Source organism: Nasonia vitripennis, chromosome 1 (genome assembly GCF_009193385.2).
Source record: "Nasonia vitripennis strain AsymCx chromosome 1, Nvit_psr_1.1, whole genome shotgun sequence".
NCBI classification, from domain to species: Eukaryota; Metazoa; Arthropoda; class Insecta; order Hymenoptera; family Pteromalidae; genus Nasonia; species Nasonia vitripennis.
This window is the reverse complement of record NC_045757.1, coordinates 23,955,311-23,975,175: the sequence shown is the minus strand read 5'-3', so window position 1 is coordinate 23,975,175 and position 19,865 is coordinate 23,955,311. Positions and strand designations below refer to the sequence as shown.

The 19,865-nt window shown below is 36.2% G+C and overlaps 5 protein-coding genes across 16 annotated transcripts; 2 read left to right on the top strand and 3 right to left on the bottom strand.

Moving 5' to 3' along the window:
- Positions 1 to 319: 319 nt before the first annotated feature.
- On the top strand, positions 320 to 4,847 carry LOC100116132 (glucose-6-phosphate exchanger SLC37A2). Of its 8 annotated transcripts, none has more exons than XM_008219786.4 (10): positions 320 to 934; positions 1,340 to 1,780; positions 1,889 to 1,967; positions 2,042 to 2,177; positions 2,256 to 2,621; positions 2,917 to 2,961; positions 3,258 to 3,456; positions 3,532 to 3,680; positions 4,086 to 4,400; positions 4,498 to 4,840. In XM_008219786.4, exons 2-10 carry the CDS (start codon positions 1,513 to 1,515, stop codon positions 4,558 to 4,560), a joined length of 1,620 nt encoding a protein of 539 aa, XP_008218008.1. In that variant the 5' UTR covers positions 320 to 934; positions 1,340 to 1,512; the 3' UTR covers positions 4,561 to 4,840. The 8 variants fall into 8 exon arrangements, with proteins under 8 accessions (XP_008218008.1, XP_008218007.1, XP_001600896.2 ...); XM_008219785.4 differs by having other exon boundaries at positions 1,269 to 1,780; XM_001600846.6 differs by having other exon boundaries at positions 320 to 1,078.
- Positions 4,637 to 5,887, bottom strand: LOC100115250 (gamma-secretase subunit pen-2). The gene is made up of 3 exons (XM_001600871.6): positions 5,614 to 5,887; positions 5,356 to 5,460; positions 4,637 to 5,062 (listed from the first exon to the last, which is right to left on the bottom strand). Exons 1-3 carry the CDS (start codon positions 5,672 to 5,674, stop codon positions 4,923 to 4,925), a joined length of 306 nt encoding a protein of 101 aa, XP_001600921.1. The 5' UTR covers positions 5,675 to 5,887; the 3' UTR covers positions 4,637 to 4,922.
- Positions 5,888 to 5,923: 36 nt separating this feature from the next.
- Ndufa10 (NADH dehydrogenase (ubiquinone) 1 alpha subcomplex, 10, 42kDa) lies at positions 5,924 to 7,878 on the top strand. The gene is made up of 4 exons (NM_001167773.1): positions 5,924 to 6,134; positions 6,319 to 6,969; positions 7,051 to 7,440; positions 7,620 to 7,878. Exons 1-4 carry the CDS (start codon positions 6,066 to 6,068, stop codon positions 7,770 to 7,772), a joined length of 1,263 nt encoding a protein of 420 aa, NP_001161245.1. The 5' UTR covers positions 5,924 to 6,065; the 3' UTR covers positions 7,773 to 7,878.
- Positions 7,879 to 8,571: 693 nt separating this feature from the next.
- On the bottom strand, positions 8,572 to 11,460 carry LOC100116163 (synaptobrevin homolog YKT6). 4 transcript variants are annotated; one of them, XM_001600658.6, is made up of 4 exons: positions 11,150 to 11,460; positions 10,573 to 10,767; positions 10,218 to 10,489; positions 8,572 to 10,129 (listed from the first exon to the last, which is right to left on the bottom strand). In XM_001600658.6, the coding sequence occupies exons 2-4, from the start codon at positions 10,760 to 10,762 to the stop codon at positions 9,989 to 9,991; spliced, it is 603 nt and encodes a 200-aa protein (XP_001600708.1). In that variant the 5' UTR covers positions 10,763 to 10,767; positions 11,150 to 11,460; the 3' UTR covers positions 8,572 to 9,988. The 4 variants fall into 4 exon arrangements, with proteins under 4 accessions (XP_001600708.1, XP_008218000.1, XP_031777143.2 ...); XM_008219778.4 differs by having other exon boundaries at positions 10,573 to 10,763; XM_031921283.2 differs by having other exon boundaries at positions 10,937 to 11,272.
- A 500-nt stretch (positions 11,461 to 11,960) lies between these two features.
- On the bottom strand, positions 11,961 to 19,783 carry LOC100116196 (acyl-CoA:lysophosphatidylglycerol acyltransferase 1). 2 transcript variants are annotated; one of them, XM_001600688.6, is made up of 6 exons: positions 18,889 to 19,783; positions 16,162 to 16,379; positions 15,844 to 16,058; positions 15,465 to 15,738; positions 15,242 to 15,393; positions 11,961 to 15,161 (listed from the first exon to the last, which is right to left on the bottom strand). In XM_001600688.6, the coding sequence occupies exons 1-6, from the start codon at positions 19,014 to 19,016 to the stop codon at positions 14,925 to 14,927; spliced, it is 1,224 nt and encodes a 407-aa protein (XP_001600738.2). In that variant the 5' UTR covers positions 19,017 to 19,783; the 3' UTR covers positions 11,961 to 14,924. The 2 variants fall into 2 exon arrangements, with proteins under 2 accessions (XP_001600738.2, XP_008218011.1); XM_008219789.4 differs by having other exon boundaries at positions 19,486 to 19,770.
- Positions 19,784 to 19,865: the final 82 nt, after the last annotated feature.

The following is a 19,865-nucleotide window of genomic DNA, read 5'->3' as shown; positions in this document are numbered from 1 at the left end:
TTTGCATTGGAATCGATTTTTTTCTCGACTTCGATGAGTGCAAAGTACCGAGGTAATAAATAAAAAAGAAATTACCTTAATGTAGAAGGAGAGGGAGGCGCGCGAAACGCGCATAGAATCTGTTTTCGCATAGAACTCCTTGATTGACCTAGGAAGCTGCAAATTTCAGAATCGTCTTTTTCGACCTCGATTTATCTAATAACCAAAATGCAGCCGATATCGCATGTCGATTCCAAAGCTCTAATTTTACTGGACTATTTGCATTTGCAGAAATGCAGTGTCGCCTCTAGCAGTACTGCCAACATGCGCCAGACAGTCCTGCAGAGCCACGTTGTTTTGTTGTCGTGCGCGGGCCGCAGACGCCAGACACACAGCTGCGAGCTGTCAAAAAGGAGCAGAGCAAGTGCGCCAGGGAGAGAGATCTCGTAGACATGGCGAGAGTTTCCCGCAGTCTCTCTGCAGCGTGCGGAAAAACAACAGCATTTTCCGGACCAAGGATTCATCATCGTTCGTCCTTTCTAGGTTATGAGTCATAGCCGACGAAGCAGCCGAGTATTCGCCTGCTGTTAGCAGCAGCTATTCGCTGTGAGCATAGACTGTGGCGCCCTCGAAATGGTTTCTTTTCCACGTTAAATCTTATGGGCGAAAAATAGTTCGAGCGGCCGCCGTGGGCGTGATTGGTTCCTCTCTCCATAAGACCGTGTGTAAAATTGACATCAGCGCCAGCCCTCCCCTCCAACGGCTCCAACGAGACGCACACAGCGAATACTGAAGCATAATAACAACAACACTGCTTCTCGAGTTCTCGGGTTTCTGATTCTGCTGATGCATCTGTCATAGCCGCGTCGGCCGCAAGAGTGTATAAGCGCTTGCGACGCGTGAAGCGTGAAAGGAGCTGCTCTCGCACGAGCGCATCAGCGATATTACACTCTTGGTGAGCATCGGTGTGTGCATGGTGTGCGGAGTATAAGTGGCATTATTTTATCGTCGCTCATTATTTCTGCCGAATGCGGTGGTTTTGAGTTGTATTGTCGCTCTACCGCAGCGCCGAACACACGCTGTCTCTGAAGACTGCACAGTGCGTTTCTTTGTTTACCATTCCATTTTGTTCACGATTTCTGACATACTTGCATAATACAGAGAGAAAGAGAGCGAACTTTAACAGTATACACGAGGTATATGGTTCAAGTTCATTGAAGCGTAATTATAATAGGCATGGGCTAATGTCAGCAGTTTACTGATACGCATGCTTATCTCTGTCTTATCAGCTGCCAGAAACAGCTGAACAAAAGAGCTGCCTCGTTGACTTCTCTATCGTCGCCTTTATTTTCTATTCAAGCGGAGGAGCACGTTTGCACACTTTCAACCTGTCATAGTAAAAAATGCTATCCCTTGACATGGTCGTAAGAAGGTTGCATTGCGCAATCTGAGACATGAGAGGTGGCTGCTGTGGCACTGGCAAGAAGAAAAAGTACTGTTTCTGTGATAAATTAGGAAAAGAGTGTGCTCAAGATGTCCGGCAGCTGGAACGCTCCAGTGGGCATCAAGTGGATTGAGTGGATCTCGTCGAAATGCTGTCCCAACAGCAGGATAGACCGCATGACATGGCATCAGGCAGGTGTGCTAGGCCTCACTTATTTGGCTTACACTTGCTACCATTTGACTAGAAAACCGATCTCAGTTGTCAAGAATGTTCTTAGTCTTAATTGCACTGGCAGGCTTCCACCACCAGATTTCGATGGACTTAACAACGATACGTGGTGCGACTGGGCCCCATTTGGTGAGTTGATTTTTGCTTCTTTCAAGTAAATGACTTTTAAAGCAAATTTTTTCTATCATGCAAACTATTACAAATTATCAAATTTCAACGGTTGGTTTCTAATTACAGATGGACCTAATGCTTCTGCCTTATTGGGAGCATTGGACTCAGCATTTTTATTTAGTTATGCAGCAGCTATGTTTGTCAGGTATTTATTCATTTTGCAGATTTTTATCCTGTAATATAATGACAGTACTTTTGATTTACTAAATTTTTTTTTAGTGGCTTTGTTGCAGAAAGAGTTAATCTTCGGTATTTCCTAGCTTTTGGAATGCTAGGTACTGGCATTTTTACTTACCTTTTTGGTATCGCTAGACCCTATAATATTCACAACTTGTGGTATTTCATTTTTGTACAGGTATATGCAAATCTTGCGTAGCTATTTATTAATCTTGAAATTAATCTTTCCCACATTTGTAACATCAATTATTTTTAGGGTTTGTCTGGAGTCCTTCAAACGTCTGGCTGGCCAGGCGTAGTTACCATAGTAGGAAACTGGTTTGGTAAAGGCAAAAGAGGACTGATTTTTGGTATCTGGAATTCGCACACTTCTTTAGGAAATATTCTGGGGAGCTTGATCGCTGCCCGGTATGTCGAGACAGACTGGGGTCTCAGTTTTATGGTTCCTGGTGCTATTATGGGAGCATTAGGTTTTGTCATATTCCTATTTTTGGCACCAAATCCCATCGACGTCGGCTGTATTCCTCCTGGACCGTATGGGTACAGAAAGTTGGAAGCAGCGCGTAGCTCCGATGAGGGAAGTGGTTACGAGGACGTCGAATCTATGCATAGCGAAGATCGCGTAAGTTCATTCAATAGCGTTACTATACCAAACTAAATTACAGAACATTAGTTTTATTAAAAGGCATGCCTAAATTTATACAAAGTTAGTCGAGTTGTAATGTCATTCCATCTGTAAATAATATTTAGGACTAGGTTGCCTAGATCAAACAATTTCCCAATTAAAACAAACCTTGGTTAATCTTCTTTAACACCCAGAGTCAGTTATACTTGATATCCAATCATTTTTGCATACACTCTTCCGCATGCTTAGTGGAATTATCTAACCATATCCTTTGTTTATCCTCCCATCTTAGCGACTCACCTATCGCAATCACGGGCGTCAGCAGGACGCTATCGTTGTAAGTGCATGGATTTTTATTTTTTGTTTACCTTTTCTTTATTATTTGTTCTTGCTAATTTACTATTGATAAAATCGAGCTTCCAAACTCTAAAAGATATGAAAGTTGCTATAAAAGTTTTTAAAATATTTGCTTGTTTGAATTTCACATCTTTTAAGACAACTGCTTCTTTCGCAAATTTCTCATGTCCTGATTGCATGCCTTGGCACGATCATCATAACGCATACCAGTTAAACTTCGTCTCTTTTCTCATAGTAACTTGCTAAAATATATTTTTCCCTTGCTGTGATCTACAGGATTTGTTGGACGAGCAAGCGGAAAGAGGACCTTTACTGTCGGTCAACCGACAGACAGACAGCTCCGGCGAACGGGCTATTGGTTTCATAGGCGCTATGAAAATACCCGGAGTCATCGAGTATTCGCTATCGCTTTTCTTCGCCAAACTCGTGTGCTACACGTTTCTGTTCTGGCTGCCGCTCTACATCGCCGAGTCCAGTTAGTAATTTGTTTGCTTTTTTATATATTTGTCAGCAAACAAATTTCTAATCTTATGTTGTTTTCCACCAACAGCAACGTACGGTCCGACACTCAGCGCGGATCTGTCGACACTTTTTGACGTCGGCGGTATAATCGGTGCAATAGTGGCGGGTGTTCTGTCTGATTATTCCGGCATGAGTGCGTTGACCTGTGCAGTTATGTTAGGTCTTGCCTGTCCGACGGTGAGTACAAGCTTCAGATTGAATGCACTTGGCACTAATAACGAGAGCGTGGAGAATGAGACTTGGCCATGATGTGCAGGGTATGGGTAAAAAGATGCCGGATTATTGGGTGTTATATTATGTGCTTGTTTGGCGCTGTGCGGGAGAGAAATTCAAGGGCGGAAGTTAGTAATGTTTCTGGTCCGCTTGTTAACAATTAATACAATCCAAATAACGTGAGATAAATTTGAGTAAACAATTATTATTTACAACGTTCAAGATGGTTTGGAATCGACGTTTTTTTTACGGTTGCAATATAAAATTGAAAACTTGAATCATGTCTTGAAAAAATTTTAATTCCGAAATTTACTTTTCAATCTAATTTAAAAATACAAAACAATAATTTTTATTTTAAATGTTTATCAGCTATTCATCTACGACTACCTGGGTAGCATGAACCTAGCCGCGAACGTGATTCTGCTTATGCTCGCTGGTCTCTTCGTAAATGGGCCCTACGCTTTGATCACAACAGCCGTTTCAGCGGAGCTGGGCACGCATCCGAGTCTAGGAGCGGACTCGAAAGCCCTGGCGACTGTCACTGCGATAATCGACGGGACTGGCAGTATTGGGGCAGCAGTCGGACCGTTGCTTGCCGGATTCGTATCGAGCCAAGGCGACCCGAAGAATGCCTGGAGTAATGTCTACTACTTGCTTATGGCATCAGAAGTTCTGGCATTGGCTGTAAGAATAACTATAACTATACTTCTATGCATGCAAGGATTTAATGTAGGTTGATTCTTCTGCGACAAATAAATGATGAATATTTTGCTCTTTTCAGCTGCTGTCGAAATTGGTATACAAAGATTTGAAACTTTTCGCGCAAAGGCGGAGAGCTGTCTGAGTGCGCACAAATAATGTCTAAAGGAGAGAGAACTTGTGTGAATAGTCGAACCTGAATCAAGCTGAACAGAGAGATATATGTATATTTAAATGTAAATGTATTTTTTATATTACATTATTCACAGACTGTCTCAGGAAACAAAAAAAAGAGAGTAATTTTAGTGAAAAATCGTTTTCTGAAAGCAAGATGAAACGGGAAAAATTCCGACCATTATTGGCCTATGATAAGCGAAACTATATAGACAATTTATTATAAAAATAAATGTATAATTCTTTTTTGACTCAAAATGTTTCATTATCCTTAAAATCTATCTTACACAGTCACAGTCACTCTCACTTTTTAATTATTTTTCGTTTTCAAGTTTATGGAATGCCAGCAGGTAGAATGTAACTAATAGAGTCTGCAAATTCACCCCATTCTGCTCTATGGATTTGGAACATAATAATCCATGTCAAGTATGCTGCAAATGATATCAATGCTCCAATAGCAGAAAATGTGACATCTGAAAACAAAAGAGTTGTTGTTAATTTTCTACCATAACTAAATACTCTATTTATTGAATAGAATGATTGAAAAATTGTTGTTTCTAACAAATAAATGCGTAAAGTCATATCCTTGTTTGGTCATTTCTTAAGCTGCATGACAATACATGACTCATGCTTGGTGAGAAATATTGTTAAGTGTTATTTATTTTTAATCAAATTCAAGCTATAAATTACACATTGCTTATTTCAAAATAGCATCAATAAATTGTAATCAGTTTGCACTGCATTAAATAACGGTAAATTTACTCACATTTCCTAATTTGTTTTTGTTCTTCAAAATGTGGCACACCAAACGCTTGTTTAGCAAACCAGATGGCATTCACCGCCCACAGAAAGGGAAGCATAGCAAATCCAGCTGCAAAATAAAGAACACATAAAAATTTGATTAATTACTCTGCAAGTCTGAAAGCAAAGGCTTAAAATGATATATTCTGCACTATCCTACATCTATATCAAGATCTTAACCAAACAAATTTGCAGTAACTCGGACAATTCTCTCAAAACTCACCGAAGAAGTAACATTTGCAGAGGTACAGCTTCCTCTCGTTGGGCATTTTGCCGAGGTCCATTTTGCACTATTTATCTACGAACTACGGATCAGTAAAAAAGTTATAGTATAGAAAATTTACGAGACAGACGGGACGACAACGCTGTGTGTCATTTGGACTTTGGAGAATCGGAGCAGCGTCGTGTTCTATGCCGCCACTGCGCAAACGCAAAGTCACATACTAATTATAATGCATCTGAAATCTGAATCAGCTACTCCTTAAACACCTTGAAGTTAGTCACTTGAGACTCCTGAAAAATATTTGTCCCCCATGTCCCCCCCAGCTATAGCTGGGGAAAAGACGAGCAGACGAGAAAACGGATTATCGCGCTGGATTTTCGGCGAATATCCCGCGAGGCAAATCTTGTGTCAAGCGGGATAGTTTGGCTATTTGTTTAACGAATTAGCTGAAAATGTTCGTAGCTATAAGGAGCGGCATAGCCGCCAGGTCCATTCCCGGTATCGCCAAGGAGTTATGTAAGGTTAGTGCGCCGAGCCTTATTTTCACACATTGTACCTATGTTGTTGCATTTGTTTTTGCTAATAGTCATGTTTTCATTGTCGTTGTAATATGCAGTGCGTAAAGTGCACAAACAGTGCAGTTCTCTACTCCTGAAGACGACACTCAGCAGTTGGGCTTATGCATGACAATATTTGTGTTTTCAGATCACACCTAACTCGGTAACCAAGTACCAGGCTGCCAGTCTTACGAGAGCAGCCTTTCGCAACGAAGATGATATTCCGAATATAAAACCCTACCCATATCACGAAAAGGAGTACACTGTTTTCCAAATGATTATGGATACTAACAAATGTAGAGTCCACGAGCATTCCAAGCTCATTGTTATCGATGGTCAGGTGGCATCAGGCAAGAGTAAGTTGGCTCAAGAACTGGCCAAGGAATTCGATTTTCTCTATCTTCCCCAACCGACGTTCGATGATCTGTTAATTACAAAGTGGGGTTTTGATGTAAGACAACTGGATCATTTATTACCCAAGGATGCTCAATCATGGGATATTGAGAGATTCTTACAGAACCCTCATGATCGCAACACAATAGCTATGCAGTTGTACATGTACATGATGAGGCAAAAGCAGTATATAGATTCACTAGCTCATATATTTTGCACCGGACAAGGCGTTGTTACTGTCAGGTCACCATGGAGCGATGCCGTTTTTGCCAAAGCTATGTATCAGAGTAAGTTCATCAGCCCAAAAGGTTATGAAGCACATACGGATGCTTGTAAAGCTTCCCTGCACAACTACCTAAAACCTCATGTAATAATTTACTTGGATGTGCCTGTAGATCTCACCCTGGTAAATATCATTGCAAAAACTATTTTTCTTATAAATTTAATATAAAAATAAATCATATTTTTATTTTCTTCTTTACAAAAGCAAAACATCAAAAAACGTGGACTGCCACATGAGGTGAATTCCAAAGTACTGAATGAAAAATATCTATCTGATATCGAAGAGAACTATAAGAGGGATTACCTTGCAAAACTCACTGAAAATTGTCATTTGTTAATTTATGATTGGTCCCAAGGAGGAGATATTGAAGTTGTAGTAGAAGATCTAGAAAATCTTAACTATGATGATTTTGAAGAGAATGATCCAAAACTGCAAGATTGGCGATTCTCTCCGTACCAATTCAAAGTTCATACTAAGCACTTCACATATGATCGTGACAAGTTGTTATGTTACATGGAATTTGCCAGGACAGATGTGCCAGAATTATTGATGTCTGGTAATGATTGGGAAGCTTGGTATGATGTTTGGGAGGAAGTAAGTATAATTTGTAAAGAATATGGTACATTTTTTATATTATGCAATAAATATATTTTGCAAAGTAATTTATGTAAAAAAAATGTTAATTCTTGTAATTTTGAAATTGTTTTTAACTAGTTGGCTCTTGATATACTGTGTACAAACAATTTTTTTACCAATTTTGTGTTTTTTAACAGGTTCCAGACTCCATATATTTGTATCCGTATAACGTCCACAAAGGTGATAAAGGTGTACTGTGGAAAGACAAGTTCCACCTGTGTGATGATCGTGTAACACCATTGATGAAAAAATATTACGAAAGAAAAGAAAGGGAAAAGAGGAAAAACTAAGTAAAAACATGTATTTAATATAAATTCATAAAAAAATTGTTAATAAATGATGTACACACGCCATGAGATAGTAAAATTTATATTGGAATAAATTAATTCTACCCAACCATTTCTGTTTTTTCAAGATTTACCAAAATCGGCCAATTATCATGTAAATTTTTATTTTCCACAGAAATTTGGTGTCAAATAATATTTTCAACCGAAAAAGTTTTACTATATTCTCTTATATTTTGCTTCAAATACATATGAAACCAATAAAGCAGAGAATTTAAATCAAGGTCCATATATTGAACATGGTCACATGATTGCAGTCCTTAAGACTAGGACCTTTTTATTTAAAAAAAAAACTCATCAAGATTCTTATTAACTTGTGTTTATAATCGCAACATATCTCGAGTTTGCAGTAGTTGTTAGATGGAGGACTGATGGAGTATTTAAAATTCATAATCATCTTGATTATTTTAAAAATAGAAGTGATAATAAAGCTATACAATTTCTGTTAAATTAAAGAATATTATGTATAGAAAATTACATAAAATTATTATATCTTAAAATGATGGTGTTACAATAATGTTGAAGTCTTTTTGAAATGTCGGATTTTCAGATTTTGCTCTCCAACGGTGGTCGCGATGCGCACGAGAAAGTAATCAAGGCTTGACCGAAGCCATGACGGCATAAAAAACAATAACTTTCGGACCACGGATTTGGTTACTTAGGGCGAGCAATAAAAAATATACACACAGGTCGATTTCGAAAATGCTAATGAATAAATTCAGGAATGAATGAAGAATACTGCGCATTTTGCAACGCTCGAAAATATATGGTATATTTCAAATAATTTGTCTTTCTCCACATACTATATGTGGAAATCATTCACAATTAAATTGAACAATAATCATTATTTTACATAAATTTGAACATGTATATATGCAAAATCACACATTCATATAAACATGAGAATATAGACACGTCGAAACAAAAATGTTTTTAACTATCTTTTTATATATAATATATAGTTTAGTTATGCATTATACAAACATCCATTGTGTGCAGAACATACTGATTTTCAGGAATCTTGAAATATCCAAGTATGCCATAGCACTGGAATTCAACATATCTTGTACACATTCATGCAGTTTAAAAGCCGCTTACACACAATTTTTCAAGTTATATTTAATTTCTTGGAACAGTTGCAGAAAAAATGTATTTAATTAAGTAACTAACAAGTCGAATTTATCACATGTAACTTGTTATTTTTGAATGCTATGAACGTTTATGATTAAAAAAAAAACCATGAATTTTAAGTTTTCATACTACAGTGATTAATTTTTAATTCAAGGAAATTTGAAACTCATAATTTTCAAAAGCATACTTTTTTAGTTGGATTGGATTTTATTCTTTTGAATATCGTGGTTATTATTCAACATTTGTATGATAAAGTTGATTTCATAAAGATTATTTTCACATTTGCTCATTGGATGCCAACAATCCTTTTATGAGAAATATTATCTTTTGTGTAATTTATCACAACTGACTGCTGTAACTAATTTATCATCATCATATTACAGTTATAAAAATTGAATTTCAACTGATTAAACAAACTACACGTCTTGTATAAAAACAATTTTATATCAAAAAATGAAAACTAAAAATGCAATCACTTAAATATTATTACAAATCAACATTAAAAAAAACTAGAATGATTACAAATTTGTTGCAAAAGCAATAGTTATTTAAATTGCCAGCTATTTAATGTTGTCAGCTAGTGCAGTGAACAACATTCTACAGTCCTACTAATTTGCACTGATAATAATTTAGAGCCTTTTTTTATAATGCAACTGCATTTTTTCTTTCTTACGGTCCTTTATTCAGTCCTACCCTAATCACACTTGATTTTCTATTAATTTTCGAGTCATCCTATAATCTGTTGTGTTCCTTCATTTCTCAGTTGCTAACTATCAAAAACGACTGGCAGTGAACTCTTCAACTCTGGCGCCAGAGAAACACTGGAGCGACATTTAAAATAGATGCTTGAAATTGCTATGCATGGTAATATTATGTACAGGTTCAACAGTTGAGTCTTAAAAAAGTAAGACAAAAGAGCCCTTTTGGGTCAGCAAATACTCAACTCCAGATGGATCCATAAACATTCACTAGTTCAGAAACTGTATAGAATAGTTATTTGACAAAACATAGATAACAATATGGGTTTTGCCTCAAGCTGTGAGACTACAGCAAGAATTGGTCTTGCGAGCTGTCTTATAAAATGCTTTTGACTGAATACTGAGACCTTCAGACTTTTGGACAAGATCATCCAACTTTTCACCTCTTTGAAGAACAGCTTCCAATGTGTTGTGCTAAAAAAGTAGTAATAAATTAAAATATCATGAAGTCTGCATTTTAAACCTTAATAATAATGATCTTTATCTGTTTAGTTAAACTTACCAGAATAATCTTAGTTTCATCCAAATCTTCTTGCATTTTAGTTAAAGCATCAGCTTCCCTGGGATTTTGATATTTGGCCAAATATACGTTAACTTGCTGAAAATCTGTGGTTGCTTCTCTCAAAGTAGGCCATGTGTGGGTGGGGTACTTGGCTGCAAACTCATCCAGTACTCTTGTAATGAGAGTGTGTGACACTCTGTTTGGATATTCATGATCTGAGATAAGAACACCAGCTAAACTATCTCCTCTAACATAAACGTGGCACATGTACTCTGTAAAAGATAAAGAAAGCAGGTGATTGATAATTCATTCTTTGCATTATGATTAAATCTCAATAAAGGTAAGTAAGCCTTACCTCCTTCCTTGACGCTCTGTCTGGCTGCTATTTGTGTCCTCTCGGTTATTGTTTTACTCACAAACGCCATGAATTCTCTGACACTTCCTCTTTGGAAGTAAGAAAACGAATCCACATCGTATGCTGTTTTCAAAGCTGTCGCCGATGTTGGACCTTTGTATAGGATCGTCAGTGCGTATAACTTGACCATTCTGTCTACAAATAAAATATCTCGTCAATAATCACAAAAACAATACGAACAATGCAATCGTCACACGCTCGATTCTCGCGTAAACTATAACAGAGCGATTCACGAACAACATTCTAATCAGTCGAGAAAACAAAACTCCTCAACAAAGAAAGCGTTAACATTACATAAACAAACCAGAAATTAAATCATACGAAGAAATGCGCGAAACCAAAAAAAAAAATCTGCTGACTCTGCAGAATAAGCGCAGCAGCTTCTTTCGCACACGGACACTATTACACAGCCAGCAAACGCCGACGCAATAAACAAAAACAGGAAAAAAATCGATGACAATAACAGTATACAAGAACGGAGCAAAAAAAAAACCGCTGACGTTCATCGCAGAATCACCTGTCAAGCCACTGCCTGGTGTACGAGATACGGAAGAGATATCCCGAGCTGCACCTTGCTGTCGTACTTTATCGTGGGTATGGAGCTTTTCCCCCGAGGAATTTCTCTCTCCTCGGCGACTGCGTCAATTAATGTGGTATATATCGAATCGTCGGTTGAGTCACGCGTCGCTGGTCAGTGTGCGTGACGTTGGATACATGGGCGACGAAGATCTACGGGATGACACGATATGGTGTGTGGGTAGTTTGATTCAGTCTGATGACTGGTGTCAACTAGAAGGCGCCATTTGCTATTTTTGCTCTCGCGAAACGCCTGCGCGCTGGATTCGAACGACCGGATTGGTCGGCTTTTCGTCTGCTGTCGAAGATTTAAATTTGCGAGGGAAGAGGTATTTAGTTGTTTTCGATAGTTTTGTTGGACTTGACCAAGCTTTTGTTTTAAAAGTGTTCGGAATTGTTGGCTAAGTTTTGTAAACGATTTCTTTTTAGGCCACATTATTTTATGCGAACCATTCAAACCAACAAATAAACGAACTGAATATCCAAGATACGTACTTATATAAATGATAGTACTAAGTAAAATAACCAAAGTCTTATAATAGTTTGTTCGTGAAAATGCCATTATTAAACATGAGTAATTTGAATGTTATGTGCGGGAAAATACTCTGATTCAATTTGAAAATGAATGCACTGATATTAGTTGTGTAAGTTAGCAATAGAAAAATGTAACACAACTATATATTTTCAAATACTTCATAGTTATACCTATAACGTGATGGAACAAGTGATGAATTGTTATAATAACACAACTCTTTTTTGGATTCTCATTATTTATTAGTTAGTAATATTATGCATTTGAAACTCACAGACTTTCATACACGGTATACATATATTCAATTTTCACTCTGGCAGCTAATCACGCTGGTGCCGCGCGGTACCATAAAGTTCATCACTTTTTCTCCCGTCTCTCTTTCACCCAATAAGTGTAAAAATACATATTGCATATGTTCTACGTTACGCTAGAATAGGAAAAGAAGTATTGGTGATGTATTTGGACTTGAGCGATGGATACGCATATTTTTAGCGTCGCTTATTTTTCGTCAATACGAAGAGTCATAATTTTTACGAGAAGTGCTCTCCTACTGGAGTATTATTATTTTATCGTAGCTTAGCTATTAGATCAATAAAGTGCTGACAAACGGTTTTAAGTTATACATTCTTTCGACTGGGCAAGAGAGGAGAATCGCATTTAAAAAGTATAAAATCAGCCAGACTAAATGCACCCCATTTTTATAAATGCTATTCAGGCAAATGTGTATTGTTATAGCGTGATTTTTCGTAGGAAAATAATATGAGAAAGTACTTTTTCAATAAAACCTTCCACAGTGATTATTTCTTAATTTCTCCGTCGAAGCGTTACACTTTTGAAGTGAAAATCATACATAAATTATATTTTAATGACATGTGATTGCGTATTAATTCATTTCATTGTGATGAAATCATCTATAAATCTCGTAGTAACAATTTCACGAAATTCATGTGTCGAATAATTAAATGTAATACATAATTCACATATGGTTTATGCATAGTTTACATACAATTTGAATACAATGCGGCCGTTTTGTTGTTCACTTCTTTACAGCTTATATGTCATCGACAAAACCGTTAAAAAAATTTAATTACCAAAGAAGCACTTAAAACATCGCAGAGGTGTGATTCAGAAATTGACAACCTAAATTAGCGATTCATGCACTGTGTGGTGTACAATATGTACAGCGTGTTTATAGTTATGATCTACAGCGAAAATATGAGTTCTTGTACAGATCATTGTATAAATACAAAATAATAAGAATAATGCAGTACACGCTGAAGTGTTGATGATTTTTTCTGGTTGCTTTTATTTTACTGTAATTTCTAAATTTATCTATTACATTAGAAGTCCACGAATAAATAAGCATCAAAGATCTTCTAGAAGTATGTATGTACACAGTGTAATTAGCAATAGTAATTAGGCCGTGTTAAACGACCATGTGAAAGATATCATATTTATACTGGAACATGTGTCAGAGCGACTTTCGTTTGATTTGTTTAACCTTTTTCTCACGTTTACGAATTAATACATGTATAGTTTTACGCGATATATTCATTGCGTCGTGACGGAGTGACTCTCGCTGCCGTTTACACGATATTTTTTTTTTTACTTGTTTTCCTTAAACACATGATGAGCTCCCCGAGCTTACAAAAATCCTATTTACAGAGTGATATATAATAATTGCTAGCAAGAGCAAGGCACGATCGATTTGAAATGTCGTCATTCATTCATAGCAAATAATCAATCGATTGATTATCCTTTTAGCAAAGAAAGTGAGGGTACAATTCAGTTCGCTTGATAGATTAAACCTAATTTGCACCTTTACAAGTGTTTTATTAATAGATACAAAAATTATGCATGAATAGCGTAAAAATAGATTATAATTTCAAAATCAATAGTGCTATAATCAAATGTTTTTAAAGAATTTAATAAAATATAAAATCATGCGTAACGTACTTTAAAAAAGCCACGTGCACATGAAATTTATAAATTCGTAATAACTTATTCATGAATAATAATCTACCCATACACAAAAGTTATTCTGTGGTAACAAATAAAGATCTAACGACAAGTAAAGCTAATCAGCAAACAGAATTGTCTGTTTCTTCACTCTGTCTGATATTTTTTTCCAATTTGCTTTCGCGACTTCGTATTTAGTCTTGTTAAAAAATCACTTTCACATAGGAAAACGAATGTCCCGACAAAAAGTTAACGCAAGGACAAACTTCCAGTCACAAAGATTTTTTTTAATAATATTATAATGTATATAAAAAGCGTTGGAATACACTTTAGCATAGTATTCTGGTAAAAAATAATTGATTAAAAAAATCTTTGCTACAATATTATTTTTCCTCCACTACGTACGAGTGCCGTTGATATTGCACTTAAAAGATTAGTTCTTTGTTATGCGTGACTTGAAAACAGTTTTACACCAGTGCAATCGATATGCCCTTACTGATTTCGCTTTTATCTTGGATAAATACATTTCTTTTCATGCGCAATTTTGGATTTTTTTTTACCATTGCAATTTCATACTCTACACTGTGATACGTGCTGTTGATTCCCAATACTGTGCTAAAATACATTCATACCATAAAAAAGAAGTGGTTGACGTCCCTCTTAAACGTAGGAACTTAATTTGTATACATGAGAAGACAAATACAAATAGTCAGATGTGTCACTAAAAATACACGCCTTTTAATTGTTAAAAAATTTTCTGTAATTACAACCACGATTTTAGTGTGCGGTTAGGGTATATCGTTACCCCTCGAGCATGTTAACTTTTTTTAACTTTTAGGCAAAAAGTCCTAAATTTATCGAGTACAATTGGTATTATCTATTTTAAAATTCCGAAAATTTGCAAAGCTCTTATAAAAAATTGTTCACGTGATTTTTAAGTGCCAATAACTAAGTATTTTGTTTCACTGTTATCTCACTTGTAATTATTGCAAAGCTAACTAATAATCAGTAGAAAACTTTTCAAATTTTATACATTTAAACTTTGATTTTCTTGAGAAAAGCATTTGACATCTCATAGGATTACTCAATGAATGACCACTCACAATTACTTAAATCACAAATATTGTTACTGTTTTCTATTCAAAGTAACAGTAGTTAGCTGCATTAAATATAAACTCTTTAAAAGTCCATTTTCAAAGAGTTGGCGAGTTATTCAATATAAACATTACCATATATAAGATAATGCATAAGAGAACATACTGTAATGAATGTAACTAGAGGTCATGAAGAATAAGTGGAGGACTAGGAAACGCAGAGGATCTTGTTGAATCTTGGAATCTTCAGGCTCTAATGGCTGAGTACCTACAAAGGTCCCATGCTTATAAAAATTTTCTAAAAGAGCTTCCTTCTCAGCCCATCTATCATACAACCATCTTGATAATTGTTCAGGTTCTTTAGGAACCTAAAAAAATAAACAATAGATTTATTGAAAAACGATTAAATTTGTGATCCAACATTTAAAATAAATTAATGTCAACTCACCATTGAAGTAGGAAATAATCGATAAAAGAGAACCGTTTCGCATGGCGGTCTTGAACCAGTTATGATAGTTGGTAAGTCTAGTGGTTTTCCTTGTGGATATGCAATGGTTATGTCAAGTATCCATCTGATTTCTGGTTTTGTCACTGCCATATCTATAAAAACAGCAAAAAATTAATTTTGATATATGTTAACATAATTTTGTATCAACTGTTTGAATCCTTACTTGTTCTAGAGTTTAACTGTTGCTCAGAAGAATTATTATTCTGTACAGGGCCAACAACATCAAATATTGTCTGAAGTGCTCCAACTCTCGGAAGGCTGACATTTTCGAGTATAGGCAGGTTATTTTTCTTAGCATATTTCTGCGAGGTTTCACGTCTTTTACAAAGGAAGCCACCTTCTGGAAACAGAACCATCCACTTTCTCTCCAGTGGTATGTATGCCTCTTTTAAATGTTTTTCTAACTGTCTCAAGCTTTCCTCCCTTCTTTTGCGACCCTTAAAAAAAAAAACAAACATTTGTCTGATATTGTCTGCCACACATAATAAACATTTAATAATATAAAAAATAATTGATATGCACTTGATAAGAATAGAACTTACAGAGGAAATAAAAAAGTCTTTATGTAGTAGAGAAACAATACCAAAATTGGTAAATTTGAATACCCTGTCCATAATCCACATGAGGTTAGGCAGCGCATTAGGCTTGGCATTAAAAGTGGTCATTAATATAGGAACATCACCAGTGCTCTGATGATTTGCAATGACTAGAGTTCGGTCGCTTATAATTCTGTTAATGTCGTCACCTTGTTCAATCACTGTAATATGTAACGTGCGTTTTAATTAAATTTTTGGTTTTCTTATTTTAAACTAATTAAAAAATGAAGAATAACTTAATTAGAAAAGTCCTCTGAAATTTACCGTCATAACCTGCTGACCATGTCCACATAGACACCATTGCTAAGAGCCAATGAAAGAAGAGACCTTCAATGCGCCAATAAATTTGTGGATAATATACTTTGACTGGAGACAGCAACATCATCCAAATGACATACGTTGGTATGCAATACATATTGTTTACAAGGACAAAACCAATTCGTGCCAAGCATTTTAAAAAGTTTCCTAGGGTTATGAGTAATCTGCAAAATGAAAAAATTATAATTAAAATTTTTGTTACAAAAATATTCTATTGTATAGATTACTAAGTCAAAAAGAAAAAGAAGATAGATTCATATAACATCTGAATGAGGTCATTTGTAAAAATAATTTATTGTATCATGCCAGACATTAAGTTTTAACATGTTTTAATTTGGAATTGATTAAACATTTATGCTGTACTAATTAAATAAACGTCATTCTTGCAAGATTATCATTTGATAACTGTTCATATCATTTTTATATTTTTCAATCACAAGACAGTCATTTTTTTCATTACATAAACTTTGCATATTTAAAGTTTCCAAGAATAACAAATAGTACTCATATATTTCACACATAGTTATTAATTTAAATTAGCTGACAAGGATGCAATCAATATTTTAAAACTTTATTAGATAGTGAATATTGATAAAAAGAAAAAAACTAGAAAATAAAATCGGTAATGTTTATATAATGGAAAAACATGAAACATTTTAGAAGGTTCATCAAATATATCAAAAATTAGCTATTAGAAAGCCTTTACACAGACCACTTATGCAATTATATTGTTAAGAATCAAGGCAACTCTTACGAGACGATTCAAGTTGAATTTGACTTATATCTCCCACTTATCTCGAGTTCGTGTAAGACTGATGGAGTAAAGGACCCCGTTGTCAACATGAGACGTTAAAAACAACTTTGTATATATAGTTTTATTAACTGTACCATGCACAGTATTTTGTTAAATTGAAATAATTATTCATAATTATTTATCTTTGGACTCTAATGGACTCTATTTTCATTGTTCCAACAACATTTTTTTGTATTTCATGCTTTATATAATAAAAGATGAAAGATTTATAAATAAAAGAAACTGTGTAAATGGAAAATTTAACTTAAAAATAATAAATAATGTACTTTACAAGTGAACATTTATGAAAGCATATTGTTCAATTTTCATATTTGAATGTACATAATGACACATAGCATAATTAGATAATATTCTTTTATCAAAGGTCTTCAGACCTTAGATTGCCATGTTTGGTATATTTTTTTTAATGCTTTATAAATCTTTTGTAAGATTGGAGCTTGACTTTTATGATAAAGCAGAGAGAAGTAAACTAAAATTAGATTCTGTCTGCGATTATTACATGATGAAACTTATTTCATTGAATTTATCTTAGTTAAGAGACTAAAAATTTGCAAAAAAATACAGAATTGTAGCATTTACTGAACTTTTTCTTCCAACTTTTTAATAACTTTGATATTCTTGACTAAAAACTATAATAATTTGTAAAAAAGAACAAAATTACAGCAATACTGGAAATTTCCTTGGAGCTCCTTAATAGCTTTGATATACTAGGCTAATTAATGCACATGCAATGGTTGCTAATTAGGATAGCTGGATGCTGCTTATTGTATACTGAAATAATCAGGCATGAAGTCAACGGTAATTCAACATTTCTAATATTTATTTTTTATCACTTTACAAAGGAAAATGTAAATTAAAATTATCTAAAACTATTGTGCATTAGTGTAATCTTATCACAACAAAAGTATGTAACGTACATTTTCAGGATTAAAACTTAAACTACAATTAGAATTATCTTGTCAATTGGCAAGAGACAATAAAATTCAAATAGTTTTAGCAGCACCTTGGCAAAGCAACCTTTTGTAAGCTTAATTCCAAATGGAAAACAGATGCAATTTTATTCAAAAGAGATGTACAAACATAGCTGTCTGTGAATGAAAGAAGCAGGCACCCTGATTCATGAGAAAATGGCTCAATGGGTAACAGTTTTATACTGCACAGGCATTGTGTACACTGTGTGTACACTGTGTGTTAAATTCTTAGAATGGAAAATTATGAAAATGTATTTCAATCGAAACCCAATTGATGGCAGAAGCCATACATTAGCCAAATATATGATAAGTCAAGCATTGTTTACTTTTGTGCAATGAAGCTCCTGTAACATGTTTATACTATTTCCATTAGTAGAACAGGAGGAACAAACTTTCATAAACGGATAATAGAATTATATGTTCCTAACGTACGCTTGATCAAAGTACAAGGCTTTGTAACAAAGAATTAATAATAAATAAACCGGAGCAGTGCGTATAGGCAATGTAAAATCAGTTGAGCTCGCGCGTCGTCGTCTATAATATCGTGTAGGAAGCGACGAGACACCGGATTAGTTAACCACGGCGACTCGACCATCGCACGCATTACTCATCACTTTTCCGCGTATGTATCCTGCATACTCTTCTCGCGTACTTATAGAGATCAGAAAAAGCGCTCACGCTTATCAAACTCGGCAAAAACGACGAGGCTGCGAGACTTCCTTGGGAGCAGCACGAAAACGAAAAAAACATCGGGCTCTTCTCGAAGTACTTATTCTCTCAGTCCTTGAGAGCGGGAGAGAGAGAGAGAGAGAGAGAGAGAGAGAGAGAGAGGCCGACGAGGACGATCGGAGATTGGGAGATAGTAGGCAAATACACAGAATGACTCACCTGAGGAAAGCCGAGTCGGCGAGGAGCGTCGACGTCGTCGTCTCAACGGCATTCATCTTGCTGCTGGGGAAGCTGCTGTTATAGGGCGGCCTCGCGGAGGCCGCGTTAACCTCACTTTCGCCGCTCATATCATCGTCGTCGGCAGCAGAGCACACTCTATACTCTCTGTGTCACACAGGGGGCCTCGTCTGCTCCTTGCGTTTTAAAAAATTACATAATGCGTCGCGCGAGGAGCATCGCACTACTGTGTTCTCCTCTCCTCTCTCTCTCTCTCTCTCTCTCCCTAGCCGGCTGATAATAGCTTTACTCTTTGCGCACGAACGTGATGTGTGGTGTCTATCTCTGGCCAGAGACTACTAGGGAGTATAGCTACTCGTGCTACACACTACACTGGAGAATAGCCACACAGCAGCGATCCTGACGAAAAAACTTTCCGCTCGAGAGACCCACACTGTACAAATATGTCTCTGCTCTGTACTCGTGCGCGAGAGTATGTAAAGTAGTCAATTGCGCTTGTGCAGCGCAGTACAGCGTCGAAATGAAGCGAGAAAAGGAGAGCGGGACACGATGGTTTACGATATGATAATCCTTTATTACGGTATATTTGCAGACGAAAACACGGCATCACTCGACTCCTACTATCTCCTCGTTCTGCGCGCGCGTGAGACAAGCTGCTGCTGCTGCTGCTCTGTTTTTACTGCCATCTTCTTCTGCAGGTTTATACGAGCGAGTTATCGAGAAGTGCGAGAGGGAGAGACGCCGATAAGACTACTACTCTGCTCTCCTCCGCAGACACAACTGGCTGACGATGGCTACGTTTTGTCGTCGGGAAATGATGATCAGTCGCGCACTAGCACTACCTACCTATACACACTGCATGTGTTTTTCTCTCTCTCTCTCTCTCTCTCTCTCTCTCTCTCTCTTATCCCCCACTACCGTTTGCGCGCGCTGCAGCAGCTCTGCAGCCGCAACTGCCA

What these genes read in the sequence shown, in the direction of transcription:
- LOC100116163 (XM_031921283.2), bottom strand. Translation starts at nt 11,138, where the DNA reads ATGAACGTCAGCGGTTTTTTTTTTGCTCCGTTCTTGTATACTGTTATT. An exon ending in TTCGTATGATTTAATTTCTG is followed by an intron (nt 10,768 to 10,936) that starts GTTTGTTTATGT and finishes TTTTATTTGTAG; the next exon opens with ACAGAATGGTCAAGTTATAC. An exon ending in ACAGAGCGTCAAGGAAGGAG is followed by an intron (nt 10,490 to 10,572) that starts GTAAGGCTTACT and finishes TATCTTTTACAG; the next exon opens with AGTACATGTGCCACGTTTAT.
- LOC100115250 (XM_001600871.6), bottom strand. Translation starts at nt 5,674, where the DNA reads ATGGACCTCGGCAAAATGCCCAACGAGAGGAAGCTGTACCTCTGCAAA. An exon ending in CTGCAAATGTTACTTCTTCG is followed by an intron (nt 5,461 to 5,613) that starts GTGAGTTTTGAG and finishes TTTATTTTGCAG; the next exon opens with CTGGATTTGCTATGCTTCCC. An exon ending in ACAAAAACAAATTAGGAAAT is followed by an intron (nt 5,063 to 5,355) that starts GTGAGTAAATTT and finishes TTTTGTTTTCAG; the next exon opens with ATGTCACATTTTCTGCTATT.
- LOC100116196 (XM_001600688.6), bottom strand. Translation starts at nt 19,016, where the DNA reads ATGAGCGGCGAAAGTGAGGTTAACGCGGCCTCCGCGAGGCCGCCCTAT. An exon ending in AAGACTTTTTTATTTCCTCT is followed by an intron (nt 15,739 to 15,843) that starts GTAAGTTCTATT and finishes TTTTTTTTTAAG; the next exon opens with GGTCGCAAAAGAAGGGAGGA. An exon ending in ACAGTTAAACTCTAGAACAA is followed by an intron (nt 15,394 to 15,464) that starts GTAAGGATTCAA and finishes CTGTTTTTATAG; the next exon opens with ATATGGCAGTGACAAAACCA.
- Ndufa10 (NM_001167773.1), top strand. Translation starts at nt 6,066, where the DNA reads ATGTTCGTAGCTATAAGGAGCGGCATAGCCGCCAGGTCCATTCCCGGT. An exon ending in TCGCCAAGGAGTTATGTAAG is followed by an intron (nt 6,135 to 6,318) that starts GTTAGTGCGCCG and finishes TTGTGTTTTCAG; the next exon opens with ATCACACCTAACTCGGTAAC. An exon ending in TGCCTGTAGATCTCACCCTG is followed by an intron (nt 6,970 to 7,050) that starts GTAAATATCATT and finishes TCTTTACAAAAG; the next exon opens with CAAAACATCAAAAAACGTGG.
- LOC100116132 (XM_008219786.4), top strand. Translation starts at nt 1,513, where the DNA reads ATGTCCGGCAGCTGGAACGCTCCAGTGGGCATCAAGTGGATTGAGTGG. An exon ending in GTGCGACTGGGCCCCATTTG is followed by an intron (nt 1,781 to 1,888) that starts GTGAGTTGATTT and finishes TTCTAATTACAG; the next exon opens with ATGGACCTAATGCTTCTGCC. An exon ending in GCTCTACATCGCCGAGTCCA is followed by an intron (nt 3,457 to 3,531) that starts GTTAGTAATTTG and finishes TTCCACCAACAG; the next exon opens with CAACGTACGGTCCGACACTC.